The 18256-nt window shown below is 50.8% G+C and overlaps 1 protein-coding gene across 1 annotated transcript in view; it reads left to right on the top strand.

The window, feature by feature from the left end:
• The first annotated feature begins 1099 nt into the window (after positions 1 to 1099).
• EPS8L2 (EPS8 signaling adaptor L2) overlaps positions 1100 to 18256 on the top strand; it is a 40037-nt gene continuing 22880 nt past the window's right edge. The window contains exons 1-3 of the mRNA XM_031607242.2: positions 1100 to 1442; positions 15134 to 15198; positions 15919 to 15974. Coding sequence (XP_031463102.1) covers positions 15155 to 15198; positions 15919 to 15974 — 100 coding nt within the window. The 5' untranslated portion in view covers positions 1100 to 1442; positions 15134 to 15154. The remainder of the gene's footprint in view (positions 1443 to 15133; positions 15199 to 15918; positions 15975 to 18256) is intronic.

The raw sequence follows: 18256 nt of genomic DNA on the forward strand, positions 1-18256 counted from the left end.
CAGCAGGGTAATTCCCCATCTGGTGATTGCTCTGACCAGCACCAGGTGTTGCAGGGAAGATGTAATAAGCTCGTTTGTGGTTTTCTTCCCTTCCCAGAAGAAAAGCTCCCTCCTCTGCTCGGCAGTTAGAGATCTCCTACAGGGCACAGCACTTTGCCTATCTTTGTAATGACTGTGGAGCCGAAACTGCCAGGTAATGAGGTGCCTTAGCATGAAACAGCTTCTGCAAGGAAGTCCCTCCAACAAGCTGTTTGCACCCTGGGAGAGCAGCCCAGTCCAGCAGTCCCACAGCTGTAGCAGCGCACCAGGCCTTTCGGTTTGCACTGCTGCAGGAACTGGCAGCCCTTCCCCTCCTCGGTGCTGTGACATTTTCCAGCATGGCCATCAGCTCGATGAGCTAATCCCATCCATTTCATAAATGCTTAAAAACTAAGTCTTAAGGCAGATGAAATGAGGCGCGCTTTGCAAGCAGCAGTCTGCCCACACAGGAGACCTCTGAGCTCCAAACCGCGCCGTCAGACCCCAAAGCGCAGTTCTGACATCCTTGCAACCCAAGGGATGGATGGGCTCAGCTGACACCACGCTGCCTCCAAACCTTGCCTGATGCCAGCAAACCCTTCACTCCCCTCCTGAGCTACGGCAATTGCTTCACCTCCATTCTCCCAGAGGGAGGTTTAGGGATCACAGCCCCCTCCCCAGCCGGGTACCCCAACAGGGCTCCTCTCCTCACCCTGCTCTGCTCTGGGGCTTTTGGGGAGGACGTGTTGCCCTCTGTCCGTGTCGGGGCATCTGTCCCAGATCTTTCAGCAGACACCAGGGCGGTGAGAGCAGGCAGGAGCGAAGCTGGAGGAAAACAACCCGCGAGCAGCACTGCTGCACAAAAGCTGCCTTGTTCCCCCCACCGGGCACCGCGTCCCCTCCCTCACCAGGATGGAAAACCCAGCTCAACGCTCTCCTTCATCACCCCCGCCTTCCTCTACCTCCCCCTGGGGTACGAAATGTTCTCAGGCGAGAAAAACCTGATGTTTAACACGTTCCCCCCCCCTCGGTTTTTGCTCGGCGAAGGCCCACTGCCCGGCTCCCTGGGGCCACCGGCTCCTAGTTATTCAGTAACCTGTTGCTCCGGGTCCCAGCTCCACCTCTCGCTGCCTCCACATCCCTCCCCTCCTCTCTCTTCTGCCAAGAAACCTCTGTCACCTGCTCGCAGACAACCGGGGCGAGTGGCACGGGGACGAAAGGGCAGCGCGGAGGTGGAGGCAGCGGGACCCCAGGTCGGGGCTCCAGGTGGTCTCTCTCCTCCATCCCTGGGGCACCAAGTGAAGCAGAGGAGCTGGGCTGCCGGAGAATGGCAGCAGGATTGCGCTAGGAGGGCACGGCTATCTGGGACAGGAGCGAGAGGAGCCGAGGGGACCACTGGGGATACGAGGGGCTGCTCAGCATCGGTGAGTCTCTCTTTTTGAACCCTAAAACCACACATCCCCCCACCCCCGAGCCCTGGTCCTCCACGGGGGATTGAGCCACGGAGGGCTGTGATCAGAGGGGGCTGCTGCTGGAAGCACTGTAAGCGTGGTGTTTTATATCTCTTTGGGTTTTGTAAGGGTGGGGAAAAAGTAATTTTTCCAGCGTTGCTTCTGGGTTTGTTTGCCGTTCTTGTACGTTCCTGCCGAGCCAGCTCCAGTAGGTGGCACTTTCTTGGCAGCAAAATGTCCGTCCCGCACAGAACAGGGTCTTTTTTCTTGTTCCTAACAAAGTACGGAGAGCGTAGGAAAGCTGAGGAATTTGTGCTGCGCAGCACCAGGCTCCTCTGCGAGCTGCTGCTTTCGGTGACCTTGGCAAATTCATTGCCTTGGTGCTGTGCCATCCCTGTGCACGACGGCTTTCTCTTCTATCACCGAGTTCGAGTGCAGCCCTCCTTCCCCTTTCACTTATTTGCTTGGAAAATACCAGTGCAAACTTCACTGAGGATAAGGCTTGGGGGTAATGATGTGACCCATGTTGTTATTTCTGAACATGGAGAATAACTGTGAGACAACACAGTAGTAAAACATGGTGATTGCCCTGCTGTAATTAGGGCAATGGGGAGTAACGCTTGCATTGCTGGGCTGCTCTGAAATGCTGCATGAGGCACAGGTCTGTTGGTGGCTGTTTGTCCAATAGCCCTCTGAGCTGCTTCTGTGGGGTCCATCCCTAAAAAGGGCTTCTCTGAGTTAAAGGAGTGGCAGCTGATGCTCAGACCCTATCTGATGCCCTATGGAGAGACCCACACACTACTTGCCAGTGCCACTCACAGCTGTGCATTCCCAGCTCTGTTCTATCCAGCGGTCGATTTCTCAGTTGACAGGGGAGAAAAATCAGCCTTTAGCACACATACAGGGCAGACAGTATCGAATCCCTTTAAAATGCAGCTGGGGAGAGGGGGTTGGCATCCACTATGGGAATGCGTCCGTAAAGTGGCAAAGGTCCTCGCTTTGCCCTGGAGGAAAGCAAGGTTTAAATTGGTGCTTGGGATGATGCAGGATGAGCGTGTAAGTTCATAGGGACAGAGATCCAGAAGAGACCCCGATGGGCTGAAGGACTGAGGAGGTTTCAGTTCTTATAGACAAAGAAAGGAGCAAAACGGGAAATGTATGAGTTGGCTTGTGTGGGCTTGAGAAACATCCATATGAAGTAAGTCCAGGAGCAAGGCTGAGCACACGGGGGGAGTTGTGGGGTGTTACACCCCGAGGGCTGGATCATAGAATCATAGAGCCATAGAATGACGTGGTTGGAAGCGACCTGAAAGCCCATGTAGTTCCAAGGCCCTGCCGTGGGCTGGTTGCTCCCACCCCATTGGGCTGCTCCAGGTCCCATCCAGCCTGGATTTGGGTACCTCCAGGCATGGGGCACCCCCAGCTTCTCTCTCTTCTCCACACCGTGGTCCCCCTCCGTGTGCTCAGTCAGGGCAGGTTTGTGGGGTTAATGACAACTCAGCCATTTTCCCTTTGTGTGGGATTGAAGTCCAGCCCCATGTCTGTTTCACATAACAGCCATCAGCAGGACTGCTCCCACCTCTGGGGCAGGTGTCAGCGCACGCCCTTTGGCCCATGAGTTTGATGTCATCATTGCCAATAAAATTAATCACTCTCTAAAAATACTCAAGCCTCACCAGCCTTCCCCAGCAGGAGTGCCATGGCAAGTCTGCTGACTTCCTGGAGTGACAGAGCCAGCTCCCCACTCCGTGTAAAGCACAGTGCACAACAGAGAGGTGATCCAAGCAGGAGGAGATGCTGGAGAGAGCTGTTCTTGTGCACACAAATGAGGCATCTGCTGTGCTTGCTTCCTTTCTCCTGGGCTGGGAAGGCACCACCTGCAAATGTGCTGTGCCAGGGGGGTTAAGCAAAAAAGCCCCGGCAGTTTTATTTCCTGGTAGCAGCTCAGCTCCATCAGGAGGAATGGCAATTAGGAAGGGAGGGAAGGGCTCATCGCTGAGAGCTGGACCAGTTTGGAGACATTTCCCATCCGCCCGCAGTTCCCCAAGAGAGCCCAGCCCTTGTTCTGTGCACTGAATGCTCCCAAGGGTTTCATTGCAGTGGTGCCACCGAGGAAGCAGACCAAAACTTCCCAACATTGCTGTCACTGGGCAGGCACGCTTTTTTCCTCCTGTGGGCACTCACCTGCACCGTGGGCACAAAGAAACAGGGCAGGAAGGGACAGCAGGTAGGATTTCACAACAGCCCTGGCTGTCACGATGAGCAGGTGTGGCACAACAGGGCCATCGTGGCCCACAGCCCCCCAGCCCAGCCTTGATGTGGGTGAAGGCAGCTCCCTCAGTGGCCATTGCACTCTGCTTTTGGTGGGGTCTTCAGCACTCCTTTGGGAGCAGCCAGCAAATCCTTTCTTTGTTTCGGTTTGCAGTTGAGCCACTGCCCCCCTAAGCCTTCCCGTAATGGGAATTGCTTTCAATTTTGTTCTTCCTGCTTCCTTTCTGTCTTTTTTTTTTTATTATCTTTTTTTTTTTTTTTTCCCCCTGCTGTTTTATCAGTCTCAGCCTGTACAGATTTATATCCTACAAAGGTAAACTGCAGGCCATTTGAATGGCAGTAAACCAAAGTTCAGGCAGCCAGCAGCACCGTCAGCCATTGCCAGGGAATTTGGAGAGCTGCAGCTGGCAGGGCAGTGATTAGGTTCAAGCCAGCAGGCACACAGGGCTGAGCCAACACCAGCCTCCCCCAGTCTGCTCACACGTAACGGGCTTAGGGCAGAACTGAGACTTCTAGATATGAAATCCTCCCCACCAGGTTGGAGGCTTTCATTAGCATAAATTTTTTTCCCTATGGGAAAAATAAAGCAGCAACTCTGCCCTTGCTCTGTCTGCAATGAAGATAAACACAGAGGCGCCCATTTGGCCGAGCCTGAGACGCTCCTTTCATCACCAAATTCACTTTGTGGAAACTGAGGAGAGGGGAAGAGAGAAAGCTAATTGCACCCACGACAGCCCTTAATAAATCACAGGCTGGAGCCTGCTCTCCTTCCTGACACTGCTGCCTCTTAATTATAGCTGCGTTCATCTGAGGAGTCAGAGGAGGAGAGCTAGGCTTTATGCAGAAGGGAGCACTAATTAAAACCTCTCTGTTCCCTAGAAAGATATTCATGCTTTCCTCTGGGGTTATGGACTCATTCCTGGCCATTCCTGCAGGAGAACCTCTAACACCAACTTTCACACAGCAAGGCAGTTCTTCTTGTTGGCAGTGCCTAATGCTCTCAGCATTGCTTCTGGGCTGAGATATGGCACTTTCAACGCTCCCTTGGAAAGGAAAGAGGAATAACAAGCACCCAGGCAGCCTGTGCAGGCGTGGATGCTGCTTGCCAGGTGTAAGTCTCCATCATAGAGAATGGCTTCTTGGTGTTGTTGTTCCCCTGATTGGAACTAGATGGCTTTAGTAGGGTAGATCCATGCCCAGACTCACAGGGAGCTGCCACATAACCACACAGGGAGGTGAGCTGCTGATGCACTCTGCCTTTCCCAGCTCCCCAGAAGGCAAACTGAAGGAAGACAGCGGTACCTCTGCAATACGGGAATGGCAGTTTGCCCCACTGAGGTCAAAGGGCTGATGCCCAAATGGTGTAAGCCACCTTCTTCCAGCTGGCCCTGCAGTATTTCAGTAGCAGAGAGCACAGGAAGATCTGAGCCAGCATTCCATGCAGGCACTCAAAGCCAGAACTGAAAAAATAAAAAAAAAGAAGCCAGAAAAGCTTTAGCTTAGCGAGAAGAGCTGTTGCACTGAGCTAAGCAAGAGCAGGTTGAACTGGATAAATGGAGAGCAAATGGAGCAGAGCTGTGCTCACCGCTGGTCTCTGAGCAGGTAACACCCAAGGTGTGGTCAGGCCAACAGCTGCCTGAGCAATCCTCTCCCAAGGGGCAGCACCCTTTTCCCACTGCTCCACGCTGCTGTAGCTGCTCTGCTTCAAAATCAAGAAGGAAGTGCCCCCGTGTGTGTGAGTTGGGTCACAAAGCTCCCTGTGCTCCTCAGCTTGAGACACAGCGGAGGTGCTGCTGTCCTGCAGGGCTGCCTGTGGCATGGAGACAGTGAATAAGGGAGCAGCTGTCGAGTGATGACAGCGCTGGGGGGCATCCCATGAAGCTGGCAGCTGGCGAGTGCAGAGCCAACAGAAAGAGATGGCTGAGCACACTGTGCAGGTACAGACTACAGAGCATTGTGCCACGGGTAGTTTGGATGTCAGGAGTTTATGTGAGTAGGACAAAGTGCAGTGGGACAAACATTGGGATGAAAAGGTGTAGCAAAGAGTCTTATATCCCACTGCCGGAGGCTGGAAGACTTTGAGCAGAGGGTCCCCATGTGCCCATCCTGTTCTTGTTCTCCGTTCTGGACATCTTCAAGGCAGATCTGATGTGGTATGGCCGGGTTGTGCTCCCAGCCTGACACCTGAGAGGTGCCCACCCCCAGCAGGGAGGAGAAGAGCTCCAGCCCCAGGGACTGCTGGATGGAAGGAAATGTCATGCAAGTTTAATCACAGCCTAGGAAGCGAAGACCGAGGCTGAGTGCTCACAGCCCACCTGTCACAATCACATGCAAACTAGACCAGACAGGTCCCCAGAACATCTGCTGGCAGGAGCTCAGAGGCACTCCTGCTCTGCTCCCTGCTGCCAAAGCCTTGCGAGCAAACGGTCAAAGCTTAGGAGAGCCATCCACAGCACTGGAGCACATAGCAGGAGTTAGATCTGGGCTGTCACTGCTCTCAGCAGTCCCTGGTGTGATGCTGACCCCAAGATGATCTGTCTTTGGCCAGACGAGTGCAGATAGCTGCCAAGGTGCTGCATGCAAAGCTGTTCTCCACTCCAGCTCTGCACAGGTGGCTGACGCTCAGCTCCTCTTGTCTCAGTATTTCCTTCCCCAACACCTCAAGCTAAATTCAGCCTTGGTTAGCTCAAAACTCCCAGCTTAGCATTAGGACCAACCTGGTATTTGCTAAATGACTTTGATTTCTTTGTCTAGTTAGAGGCTCCCTTTTCCTCTCAAAATGTATTCCTGTGCTTTTCATGCTAGACTCAGCCTTAAACCTCAGGCTGCAGCAGACACCTCCCTGCTTCCTCTTCTGGCTGTATGAGAATGCACGCAGGCTTTGGCACATGGCTGTGCCATCCTCTAACACCAACTCCTGCATGCTGAGATTGCACACCTGCCATATAAGGGCTTTCTTGCTCATTCTGCCTCTCATCTTGGAGGATCACGGGGTAATTCAGGTCCAAAGGGACCTCAAGGCCAGCACTGAAACCAGAGCAGGTTGCTCAGGGCTTTGCCCATTGGTACCTCTGTGGGCAGCCTCCTCCACAGCACTGTGGTTCCACAGCAGAAACCAACCCCTGTGCATCTACCTGCAGAGCTTTGGTCTTCTGGGACTGGAAATCCCAGTGGGACTGTGGGCAGTCATAGAATCATGGAATCATGAAGGCTGGAAAAGACCTCTAAGATCATTGAGTCCAACCCCAACCCGCCCCACCATGCCCACTGACCACGTCCCTCAGTGCCACATCTCCACCTTCCTTGAACACCTCCAGGGATGGTGACTCCACCACTTCCCACCCACGTTCTGATGCCGCACCACTCCTTCTGAGAAGAGGTTTTTCCTAATATCCAACCCAACCATTCATCACTCAGTGAAACCATTCCTCCTCGAGGCACCACAGGAAGCTCTTCTACGCACTTCCAGCTCTGTGATCGCTGTGGTTTCTCATAGCCCAGCTTACAGGCTGCCCTCCCATGCTCCCAGCCCAGCCCTCTGCTGCAGGGACCACATAGATTTTTTTCCTCCTTGCCATCGCAGGAGGTTTTTCTGTTGGTTTATTTTTTTTTTGTTAAAACATTTCTGCGTGGTCAGATTAGAAACTGCCATTTCAATTGCCTCGATAAAGCCAACTGCACACATCCTTCTATTCTCAGCGAAACAAAGGGCGAAGGGAATGGATGTTTTTTTCTCGTTGTTTTGGTTTTGGAACCACCTCCCTTGGGACTGTTCTGCTTACTGTGCAACCGGCTCTTCCTGCCTCAAAAACCCGCTCCTCCTGGCTTTATGGAAAGCCCAAGTGACAGAAACCAATCCCTAAGCCCAGCTGGCAGCTGTCACACTGTGAAAGCCTATAGGGTTTACCTGCATTCAGGGGGAGGCCCACCCTTGGCAGGTTGAACAAATAGATCACTGACAGCCAAAGTGCATTTTAGTGATCTCCTCTTTCTTGCCTACAAACAAAATTTGACCCAAGCCCTGTCCAAGGGTAATGGGAGGATGGTTGGACTAGATGATCTTGTAAATCCTTTCCAACCTTGTGATTCTATGATTCTACATCCCGGGAATCATGGTGACCACTGTATCACTGAGCTGCTTAAACCCATGTTAGCTCACTTTCCTGCAGCAACAGCAGAGCTCCCACATGCCAAGTTTGAGCTCTAATGAATTGTTAGTAAGTGGCCAAAAATACATGGACAGGATATGAGTAGGGAACACAGAATGGGGTGGGAAGAAGTGGCACTTAGCGCTGCCATGATGAGGCCATGAAGGCTGAAAAAGCCTTAAACATCACATGTGTTTTTTCATGGGATGAATCTCCTCCCTCAAATGTTCTTCCCCACCCTCCTGGCAAAAGTCGGAGGGTGAGTTTTATGGCAGGAAATGAAAATTAGTGATGCATTAGCATCCCTGAGCCCAAAGCACAGTTTGGAAAAGGGATGAGGAGTGGCATGGGACTGCTCCTCCCTGGCACAGGCAGACAGAATGAGGCTGCAGTCCACTCCCTTTCTTTGGGGAAAGATATGGCAGCGTGACCTTCTCACGCAGGGAAATAAGGATACCTGGGTTAGGTTTACCCATCGTGCTCTACATCTTGCTGCAACCACAGGATGAGCACACTGAAGTCAGGCTGCAGCCTTGCTGGTGGCAACCAGGCAGGCAGTGTTCAGGTTTAAGCATCATGGTCCTGGGGCTGAGGCTTTTGCTGAGAAGTGATGTGGAAAATGCTTTTGTTTGCCCACTGGATCTGACAAGCTTTGCAGGGCACCTGTAAATGCAGTAGCTGTAGAGGTGAGCTTGTAAGGATCGTGCATAGCAGCGTGAGGTGGGGTCACAGCACACCTACACATTACAGCAAGTGCTTAATGAGCTCTTAATGCACTTGGGTGATCAGCTCAAAGCAACCACCACTGCAGTGGGTAATGCCCTACCCATCCATACGGCACGGCTGATGACTGGAGCAGAGAACTGGAAAGAAGCAGCACTATCACCCTGTTTGCTGCCCCGCTGGGGCTGGCTTTGCTGAGCTTCCCACCTGTTCCTCAAATGCCTGGAAAAGCCAAAGGAGAGGTGTTCTTGCCCTGCAATGAGCTTTCTGTGTGCTTGAATGAGCCCTCAGCCATCCCCTCCCTGGGACTCACATCATGCTTTCTCCCCTTTGGATTATTTTGAGACAGGATCTTTTCATTTACAACATTATAAAGAGCTTCCATGCAACAAGCGCCTTCTTCCGTTTCCAAAAGCATCAGTAAATACTTGGCAGGCTGTTTCTGGGCTGGATTCTCAGGCTCACTAAGCTGCAGCCCAGGCATGGTGCATGCTCTGCATGATGCCTGCGGCGAGAGGGAGGCTGTGCAGACACTGCAAGCACAGACCTGCTCCGTGTTTTCCCTCGGTTTCCGTGGGGCTCCTGCAGCAGAGAGGAAAAGTGTAAATTCAGGAGCAGTGACTCAGCACGGAGACTCTGCCTACCCTTCTTTCAGAGGGGCAGTGGAGTCGGTTTCCAATTCTTTTTCCCAAAGATCTTGGAGATTGTGGCTAGTTTTGCATTTTCACTGGATATTTATAGAGCGAGGCACTGTCTAGACTTGCTTTGGGGTGTTTTACCTGCTGGCAGGAGCAGAAGAACTCCCAGTTTGGTTCAGCCTGAGCAAAGAGCCTCAAGCATCACTCTTGCTGACTCTATAGTAGGCACAGCATGAGCCCGGGGACCACTGGTGCCAAGCCCAACAGCCTGACAGGCACATGGGTGTTCCCCTCTTCCTGCTGGAATCCTGCCTGTTTTCTCAGGAAATACATTTTAAGCACAAATCATTGTTCCTGAGGAGGTTAGAGAACAAGGCATTGGGTGTGATGGGTATAAATCTCATCCTGGTTCTCTGCAGAGCGCAGAAGGGCACGGCACAGGAGGGGGGAGATGCTATTAAATGTGGGGCCCATCAAAGCTGGCAGAAGGGTGGCTGTAGATCTGAGGTGCCTCAGTCTGGAAGAGGTGTTTTGGAGAATCTCTGCAATGGGAAAAATCCCATGGGCAGAGCAGGGAATATTCCTTCCCAACATCCCACAAGTTGTACCCACCGCCTGGCACCCTACCGACCGTAGCACCTCACGTGCTGTGCACAACCTGACCCTACACACCCAGTCAGGCTCACCTCTTCATCTGGAGCTGGCATCTTCCCAAAGCAACCCGTAATCCTACTGCCTCCGCTGCTGTGAAGATAAATTGAAAGGTGAGAGGGAGGAAGAAAGGGGCAACAAGACTTGTAATGCTTTTCAAAGCATCTTGAAGAGCACAGATGGGAATGGAGAACCCCAGGAGATGAATCCCACCAGGCTATCCAATATCAATTGGATGTTTTCCCCTTTTCAACCAGGTTAAGACCATGGAGTTCACTGAACCACCACGACTTGCAAGGCTTGGTTTGAAAGATGCTATCTGGTTAGCACAAACACTCTTGTTAGGAGTGTGTGCACTCGGAAGAGACCCCTACCAAGCAGGTTTGAATTCTTTCAGTGAGCCCTGACAGGAGGCATCCTTACTGGCAGGGCCAGAAAAGCAATTAAAGGCAAGAGAAGGATGATTTCATTGTTAGGATGTGGGCTAGGACACAGGAGACCCAGGTTACACTCTCGTGGGGCATACCTCACAAGCATTTTACAGACCTGAATTGGGTGAATTTCTCTCTGTCAGGTGTGCACAGAGCCAACAGCACAAAGATGTTTTATTAGAGGATCCACATGGGGTGCAGCCTTTTCTATCTGTTAGTATCTTTCAGTCCTTTGCTGGCACGCAGGGAGCAATAAGGATACCCTCAGGGGCTGCCTGTTTTGTCGACAAGCCAAGCAGGGCAGGATACGTGTATCATGGTGCCTGTCCTCCCCCTGATCTGGTGCGTACAAGAGGGCTGAGCTTTGCAGGACAGTCCATCAAACAGCTTTTGTCACTGTGACGTTCCCTTGCAAAAACACCCAACAACCCTAACAGACCGTGCTTTGTTGTCCTGGGAAGTTTAAAAGATAACATCGTGTGGGCACACAGCTAATGTTTCAAAGCCAGGCTTTATGTTACTTGCTGAGGCTTTTGCCAATCTAGCATTTCTGCCTGGCGTATCCAGTTGTCTCCATGGATCTGTGCTCCAGGCCCATGCAGGACCCTGGGGCAGCCTCTCCATCACGTATATTTCACTGCTGCCAGAGTAAAGCCATTCTCACCACCGCCGCCTTTAGATTGGATGTGAGAGGACCCTTTGCAGTCTAATGGCTTTAGGCTATGGATATCAAACTTATGTGACTCCTTTTTGGTTACACATTGATTAATGATGCACGAGTATTTCCAGTTTTCGAGTTATCCATCTTCACCCAGAGTTCAGAATTTCTCACAACTCCTTTCCATTTGCTTGAGAACAAAAACAATGTATGATCACAGCAGATGAACGGAAAGCATTGCTGATAAAAAGGATGAATGGCAATCAAAGCAATCATCCCACACAGAAGAGAGTCGTTATTCTTTCCCTTACAGCTTTTCCACTCTTGCAGGGCTGCACCTTCCTCTTCAAAGACTCGGAGAAAGCCAAAACAATGCATGGCTCTCTTCCACTTACTAAGAACGTACAGAAGTGTAGCACAGACAACAATGACAGGCTCCTGTCATGACTCTGCGTGCGTCTTTGGGAGGATATTTGACCTTCAAGGATGTCCGGAAAGTCAGGGAGGGAGACTTCCTTTGCTTTAAAGCATGATACTTCACCCTCAGTGTCGCTTCAGGGAAGAGGTGGAGTCACCATCCCTGGAGGTGTTTAGGAAGCATGTAGAATGGCACTGAGGGACATGGTTTAGTGGGCATGGCAGTGATGTGCTGATGGTCAGACTTGATGATCTTAGAGATCTTTTCCAACCTTAATGATTCTAGGATTCTATTTAGGGACATGATTTAGTGGGTATGGTGAAGATGGATGAATGGTTGATGCATCCCAGGGTCCTGAAGGAGCTGGCTGATGTGGTTGCTGAGTCACTCTCCATCATATCTGAAAGGTCATAGGTGTCAAAGGCCCCGGTGAGTGGAAAAAGGGGAAAAATCACTCCCATTTTCAAGAAAGGAAGACCCAGGGAGCTACAGGCCGGTGAGCCTCATCTCTGTGCCTGGGAAAGTCATGGAGTGGATCATCCTGGAAGAGATGGTAAGGCACATGAGAGATGAGGAGGTGATCCGTGACAGCCAGCATGGCATCACCAAGAGCAGAGCATGCCTGACCAATGTGGTGGCCTTTGATGATGAAGTGATGGCACTGGTGGACAAAAGAGGGCAACTGATGTCATCTACCCGAACTTGTGCAAGACCTCTGACATGGTCCCACACCACATCCTTATCTCTCAGTTGGAGAGAGATGGAGTTGAAGGCTGGGCTATTCAGTGGGTAAATAATTGGTTGATTGGCTGTAGCTGGAGGGTTGTTATCAACAGCTCTATGTCCAGATGGGGGTCAGTTCACGAGTGGTGCTCCCCAGGGGTCCATCCTGGGACCAGTGCTCTTCAATATCCTTATCAATGACAGTGGGATTGAGTGTACCCTCAGCAAGTGTGCAGGTGACACCAAGCTGAGCGGCACAGTTGATGCAGTAGAAAGGAGGGACGTCATCAAAGCCAGATTGGATGGGCACATCCGAAGTTGCAGACTGCCAGTGTTCTTCAGAAGGTGAAGCTCTCTCAGCTCTTTCTTCCTCTTACTCAAGTCTGGCTGTCTCTCAGTTTCACAGAGTAATTAGAAAGGCTCCAAGCCCTCAGAAGAATGTCCTCCCCCAGTCTGCCAGCCAGGATTCAATTAATATCAGACAATTTAAATGGAATTAAAAGATGTGGCGTGAGGCTGTGTCCCAGTTTGACTTGGCCATCCTCACACCACGCCCTCCTTTCAATTAAGACAAGTTTTAACGTGGTCCTCACAGCACCAGTAAGAACCAGGCAAAGGTTAAATACTGAAAATAGCACTAATGAGTCAAAAGCAGGGAGCTCATCGGTGTAAGGACCTGCTGGCTTTGTTTTGTGCCCCAGCTGGGATGCAGACATCCTGGAAGTGAGGGCAGCCTTTCAGCAGTGATGGCAGAGGGAAGGATCCGTTGGAGTTTAATGTGTTATGACCACGGAGATGAAGCAGGAATCACTGTGTGTGTCCAAAGGAGCAGTATGCAGTCAGCCTCTTGCTGAAATCAGCAGTGCTGATGCATTTCATCTTCTGCCTGGCATCCTTTGTTCCTGCTTTTTTTTTCCTGTCTGAGGCCTGGGAGAAAGCTCTGAACTCCACCAGGCAAATTCAGCAACCCTTGCATGCTGGAGTAACCTGGATTTCAGTCCATTAAGGACACGGCCCTGGGGCAGTAAGTGAAAGGGAGCCAGAAATATTAGATTAATAAGCAGAAACACTCCCAGCTCTCATCATTAGCCACGGGACTAAAGTGCTCAGACGAGTCAACAGAAGACAGCTGAGTTTATTAGAGCACGTTCCCTTTTCTAGGTATCTCATGCTAATGTACAGAGAGATTTGAGAGATAGGAACCATTTGAGGACTGTAAGAGGAAACCAGCAGACAGCTATTAACAGAGGAAAAATTCACAGGTACCCAAGCCTGGGAGCAGGGACGGGTTTCATTACGCACAGAGAGGCTGGCAGAACACCAAGTATCGATTCTAACATCTGTATGAATTAATATCCACATGCACATGTGTGGGGGGGGGTGGGGGGGGAAAGGGGGGCTTTTGTGTCCACCAAAATAAATGAAGATGGGGGATGTAATGTGCTTGGAAGGAATTCCTGCCGGTGCCTCAGCGCTGAGGAGTGTTGCTGTGATACGAGGCAGGCTGGAAGCTGTAAGGCTGAGCCCAAAACATGACAGGGGCCCCCCAGAGAGAAGTCTGTCTTGCCACAAAACACATCTCTCTGGCACTCGTGCAGTAAGAAAACTGCATATCTGCCCTGACCTCAGGGTAAAATGCACAGAGCAAAATACCGCAAGTGAGCATTTCCAACACCAGGAATAAAACCGGATACATGAGGAAGCCAGGGCAGCCCTTGATGATACAACAAGCCCTGCAGCACACAGGCAGTGGGGAAATCCCAGACGTCAGGGATGACTCTGAAGTATTCCCCAGGAATTGCATACAACCTAGCCTTAGTTCAATTGAGAAAAAAATCTCGCAGCAGCCTCACAGATCGTGCCACCCTCCTTCAGAGGTCCCACTGCAGGAGCTCTCACTGAGGACACCGAGTGAGAGCTTCCTTTAGATGAATGATCAGTGTTTTTAAGCCATTTGAATTGGTTGCTCAGAGAAATTGTGGATGTGTCATCTCTGGAGGTGCCCAAAGCTTGGCTGGATGGGCTTTGGGCTACCTGACCTGGTGGGTGGCAACCAGCCCATGGCAGGTGTTGGGGCTGGGAAGGCTGTAAGGACCCTTCCAACCCAACCATGCTGTGGTTCTATGATCTTTAGGTGTCTTCCAACCCAACCATTCTATGGTTATGTGATCTTTAAGGACCTTTTAAATCCAACCACTCTGTGATTCAGTGATCTTTAAGGACCCTTCCAACCCAACCATGCTGTGGTTCTATGATCTTTAAGGTCCATTCCAACCCAAGCTGTTCTACTATTCTGTGGTTCTATAACTGTGTGTTCTGACAACCCTAGTATGAGATGAGAGGGGTCTGATCCATGTGAATGAAAAGAAAGGGTCTGAGTGCCCATCCTTCACACAAATGCCTCCTAAGTTCTTAAATTAAATTGAAGATTTTTTCTTTCTTTTCCTTCAAACCGTGCAGTGGAGCTAAGGTCAATAACTTGGATCCCAAAATGAAATGTCCTGAGTTTTTATTATACCTCATTTTCCCAGCCTTTTTCACCTTCTAGTTCTGCCCTCAGAGCAGTGCCTGCATCTCTCTCAAGCACTTTTATTGATCATTTTTATTGCAAAAGAGGTAAAATCTCTCTGAACTAAGCCTGCCTGCCTCTTCCCAAGCAGCCAGCCATCGCAGTACTAAGGCCTCATCAAGTCTGTGCAGAGCCATAGGCAAGGCTGCTTTGGTAGAAAATGGACGTGCTGGAACATCACCAAGTCTGGGAGTGCCTGGAGGGGACAGGCAAGAGAGGAGAGGTGGAAATAGCTTTGAGGAATGTTATGTCATCTTCATCTCAGCCCAGGTCAGAGCCATGGGGCAGTGAATGGCCAAAAAACCCCACTGTGCTGCTCTCACCTGCTTGGGAACCCCAAATCAGAGTCAAGGCATCATGTGTACCAATAAATCACTGCGAGTGTGAAAGCTATTTTCTAACTTCTAACCTTGTCTCCTCTGCTTCTGTTGAAGCTGCCCGTCCTGTGAAGCAAGATGAGTCTCAAGGGATCCCTCAGCAGCAGCCCTGGCTCAACAAAGTAAGGATCTCTGTGGTGGAGGGATCTCCATCCTGTGGGCAGCACTCTTTCCTAGTGCCCAGGGGGAGTCTCCTTGTGGTCCCATCTTTCCCACTAAAAGTGCACAGGGTTTATTTCACCCTTCCTTGGATCCTCACACGGTAACACCACGTGGGATGTGGAAATGGGCCTTACAGGGGATGTATCCCATGCCTGGAGGCTTGACACCCCCAAAATTCAATTGTTTTACAGAGAATTACATCCTCCCACAATTGCACGTGGGACGTGGGTTGTACTTATAGGCTTGCTTTAAAGGAGTAGGTTTAGAAAGTGTCCCAGAACAAGAGCCCTGAGCCTTGGTGCCTACACTGCTTGGGTTCAGGCGGACTCAATTCCAAGGATCAGTGTTCTTTTCCCCAGCCTCCTCCCCATAACAACTCATTGGGAGCACCACTCTTAACACTGCCCTTCCAGAAGTGATGTGCTCCCAGGGACACCGCGAGCAATGGTAGCTTTACCAGGGACAGGCCTGGATGGGCTGCCCTGCTCCCCTTTCCAGCCATTGGGTTTGGTGACACGGGTCTGTGGTGTGGATAACAGCTAGGGTTGCAGAAGGAGCTGCAGAACTCTCCACCTGGCAGCACCTCCAATGGATGTGATGATGAGAGCAGGATTGGTTTCCCTTAGGATTGCTATGGGGTTGCACTGTTGATGTTGATTTGTGCCTTTTTTCTTTTGCAGTGGCAGCATGGGCAAAGCAGATGGAGCCTCCAAGCTGAGCGCAAAGGATCTGTATGGTAAGTGGTGCCCACAAACATGCTGGTTTGTCTCAGGTTTCCTATAGGAAGGGCACCTTTGGAGGTCTGGACACCGTTGCTGAAGAGTTTGAGGTCGGCAGTCCATCACGTGTGTCTGCACCTATGTATGGAGCATGCACTTTATGCTACTGTGTGCCACGCTGGGCATGGCTGTGGTTCCGTGAGGACAGACAAATCTATGCAGGGCATTGCTTCCTCTCACCTAGATTCTCTCCGGTTATGTTAGCAAGATAACTTGATAAAGAATCTAACAAAAGAAAGACTGTCCTCAGCGGGTTAATAATTATACTCCCTTAACTACTCAGTGAACCATGACAACTCCAGTGCCCTCCGGCTCTTTGGAAACAGAGGAGCGGTGGGATGGGTGCTTGCACTCAAGCCAATCTCCCACCCTCTGGCTGTCAGTTTGCTTGGCTGGGACTTTCAATGGCTGTGGCAGCCCCTTGTCAGAGAGTTTGTATTTGACCAGACAGCTCCTTTTGCTGCTGTGAAGTGAGGGTGGCTGCAAGAAGTGAGCTGTGGGAATAAAGGTAGATGAGAAATTCGATGTTACTCACCATAGGTATCTGTCACCTCGATGCTGCATGATGTGCAGCTGCCAAGGGAAGGCCTGAGATGCATCAGTCATTTGTCTGGGGATAAAAGCACAGAAAGAAGAGAGAAGGGAGAAGTGGGAATGTCTGGGAGCTGCTCCACTCTGCACACAGGGCTGCTCAGACAAGCTCCCCCTTTCCTCTGACAGAATCACTGTGTGCTGAAAGCTCCTGCAATTTTCACCAGGGGAAGGAAAATGTTAGTTGAGAGATAAATACAGAACCATACAGAGATGTAAAACTGAAACAGGGAGATGAAAAGTGTGTTGGAAACAGGGTGGGTGCTCAGGTCAGCACCCGTTGACAGAAGCTCCGAATTATTGGGGTGTCAGGGTGGGACTGAGTTGTGCAGAGGAGACCAGCAAGCACTGACTGCCCTGCAGTGTAAAATCCAGTCAAGTAAAAAGCTAACAAACTGCTTTAAAACCAAACACACTTTCTCAAATAAGTCATTTTCAACAGAGAGTTTCATCTTGATTTTTTTTTTTTTTTTTGCTTTTTTTTTTTTTTTTTTTTTGCATTTTTGAGGACACACCTCAAAAGCAAACGCCAGCAAGAACAGGACACCTCTCCCACCAAATTCCAGCAAACCTGAACTGGGGATTGTAAGGCCAGAGGCCAAACCCTTGAGAGGAATAAATCACCTCCCTTGATTCCCCCCTCACCTTGGCAGCCCTTTACCAGCAGCTGGTGTTGGCTCTGCTTCTATGCACAACCACGTCCGTGGGGTTTCTGCCTGCAGAACGTGGGGCACGCCCCACTGATTCAGCATTCCTTCTTCAAAGGGCACTCAGCATGTGTGAAAGCAGCATTCAAATGTTTGGGTCCCCTTTCCACTTGGATCGTCCCTCCCCCAGCATTAATTTCTGCTGGGAGCTTGGGGGTGGAGGGCAGACAAGTACTAAAATTCCAGGGAGAATTATGTTTCATAATGAAACAAATCACATCAAGCTGAGCTGGCCTTGATTATGTGATTGTGGTGCTGCTAAGGGACGTTTTGGAGCTTATATTTCCATTTTTCTCCTGTGCAATCAGGCAGGACCCTTAGCCTGTACACACTGCTGGGCCTTCCAAGAATGAGCACAAGCCCCAAATCCACAGCACTTTAAAGGAAGAAACGGCCTCAAGTTGTGCCTGGGGATTTTTAAATTGGATATGAGGAAGAATTTCTTCATGGAATGAGCTGTCAGACATTGGAACAGGATGCACAGGGAGGCAGTGGAGTCCCCTAGGGATATTTATGAGATGCATGGATGTGGTGCTTAGAGATGTGAGTTAGCAGTGGGCTTGTAGTGTTAGGATGGTGGTTGGACTTGATAACCTGAAGGGTCTTTTCCAACCTCACTGATTCTACCCATGTTGGTCCACAGAGGTGACCCAGAGGTGGGGAGGGTGGCTGTCCTCCTGCCACAGCTGGTGTCTTTTTCACTGCGGTGAGCACAGAGGGATGTAGAAAGATCCAAATCGCCAGGGAACTCTGCACAAAAATGGCTTAAAGCCCGGAGACATCTTCCCCCATCTCCAGCTCTACCAGAATCCTAGAGCGTTCAGCCGTGGAGCTGCCTGGCTGCCATGACAGCAGATGCTCATCCTTCCCACTCCCCTTTGCTAAACAGCATCACGTTTGCTCAGCTCCATATTCTGGAAGAGTCCACGACTGCCCATACA

This window comes from Phasianus colchicus, chromosome 5, assembly GCF_987193195.1.
Source record: "Phasianus colchicus chromosome 5, bPhaCol1.hap1.1, whole genome shotgun sequence".
Taxonomy (NCBI): domain Eukaryota; kingdom Metazoa; phylum Chordata; class Aves; order Galliformes; family Phasianidae; genus Phasianus; species Phasianus colchicus.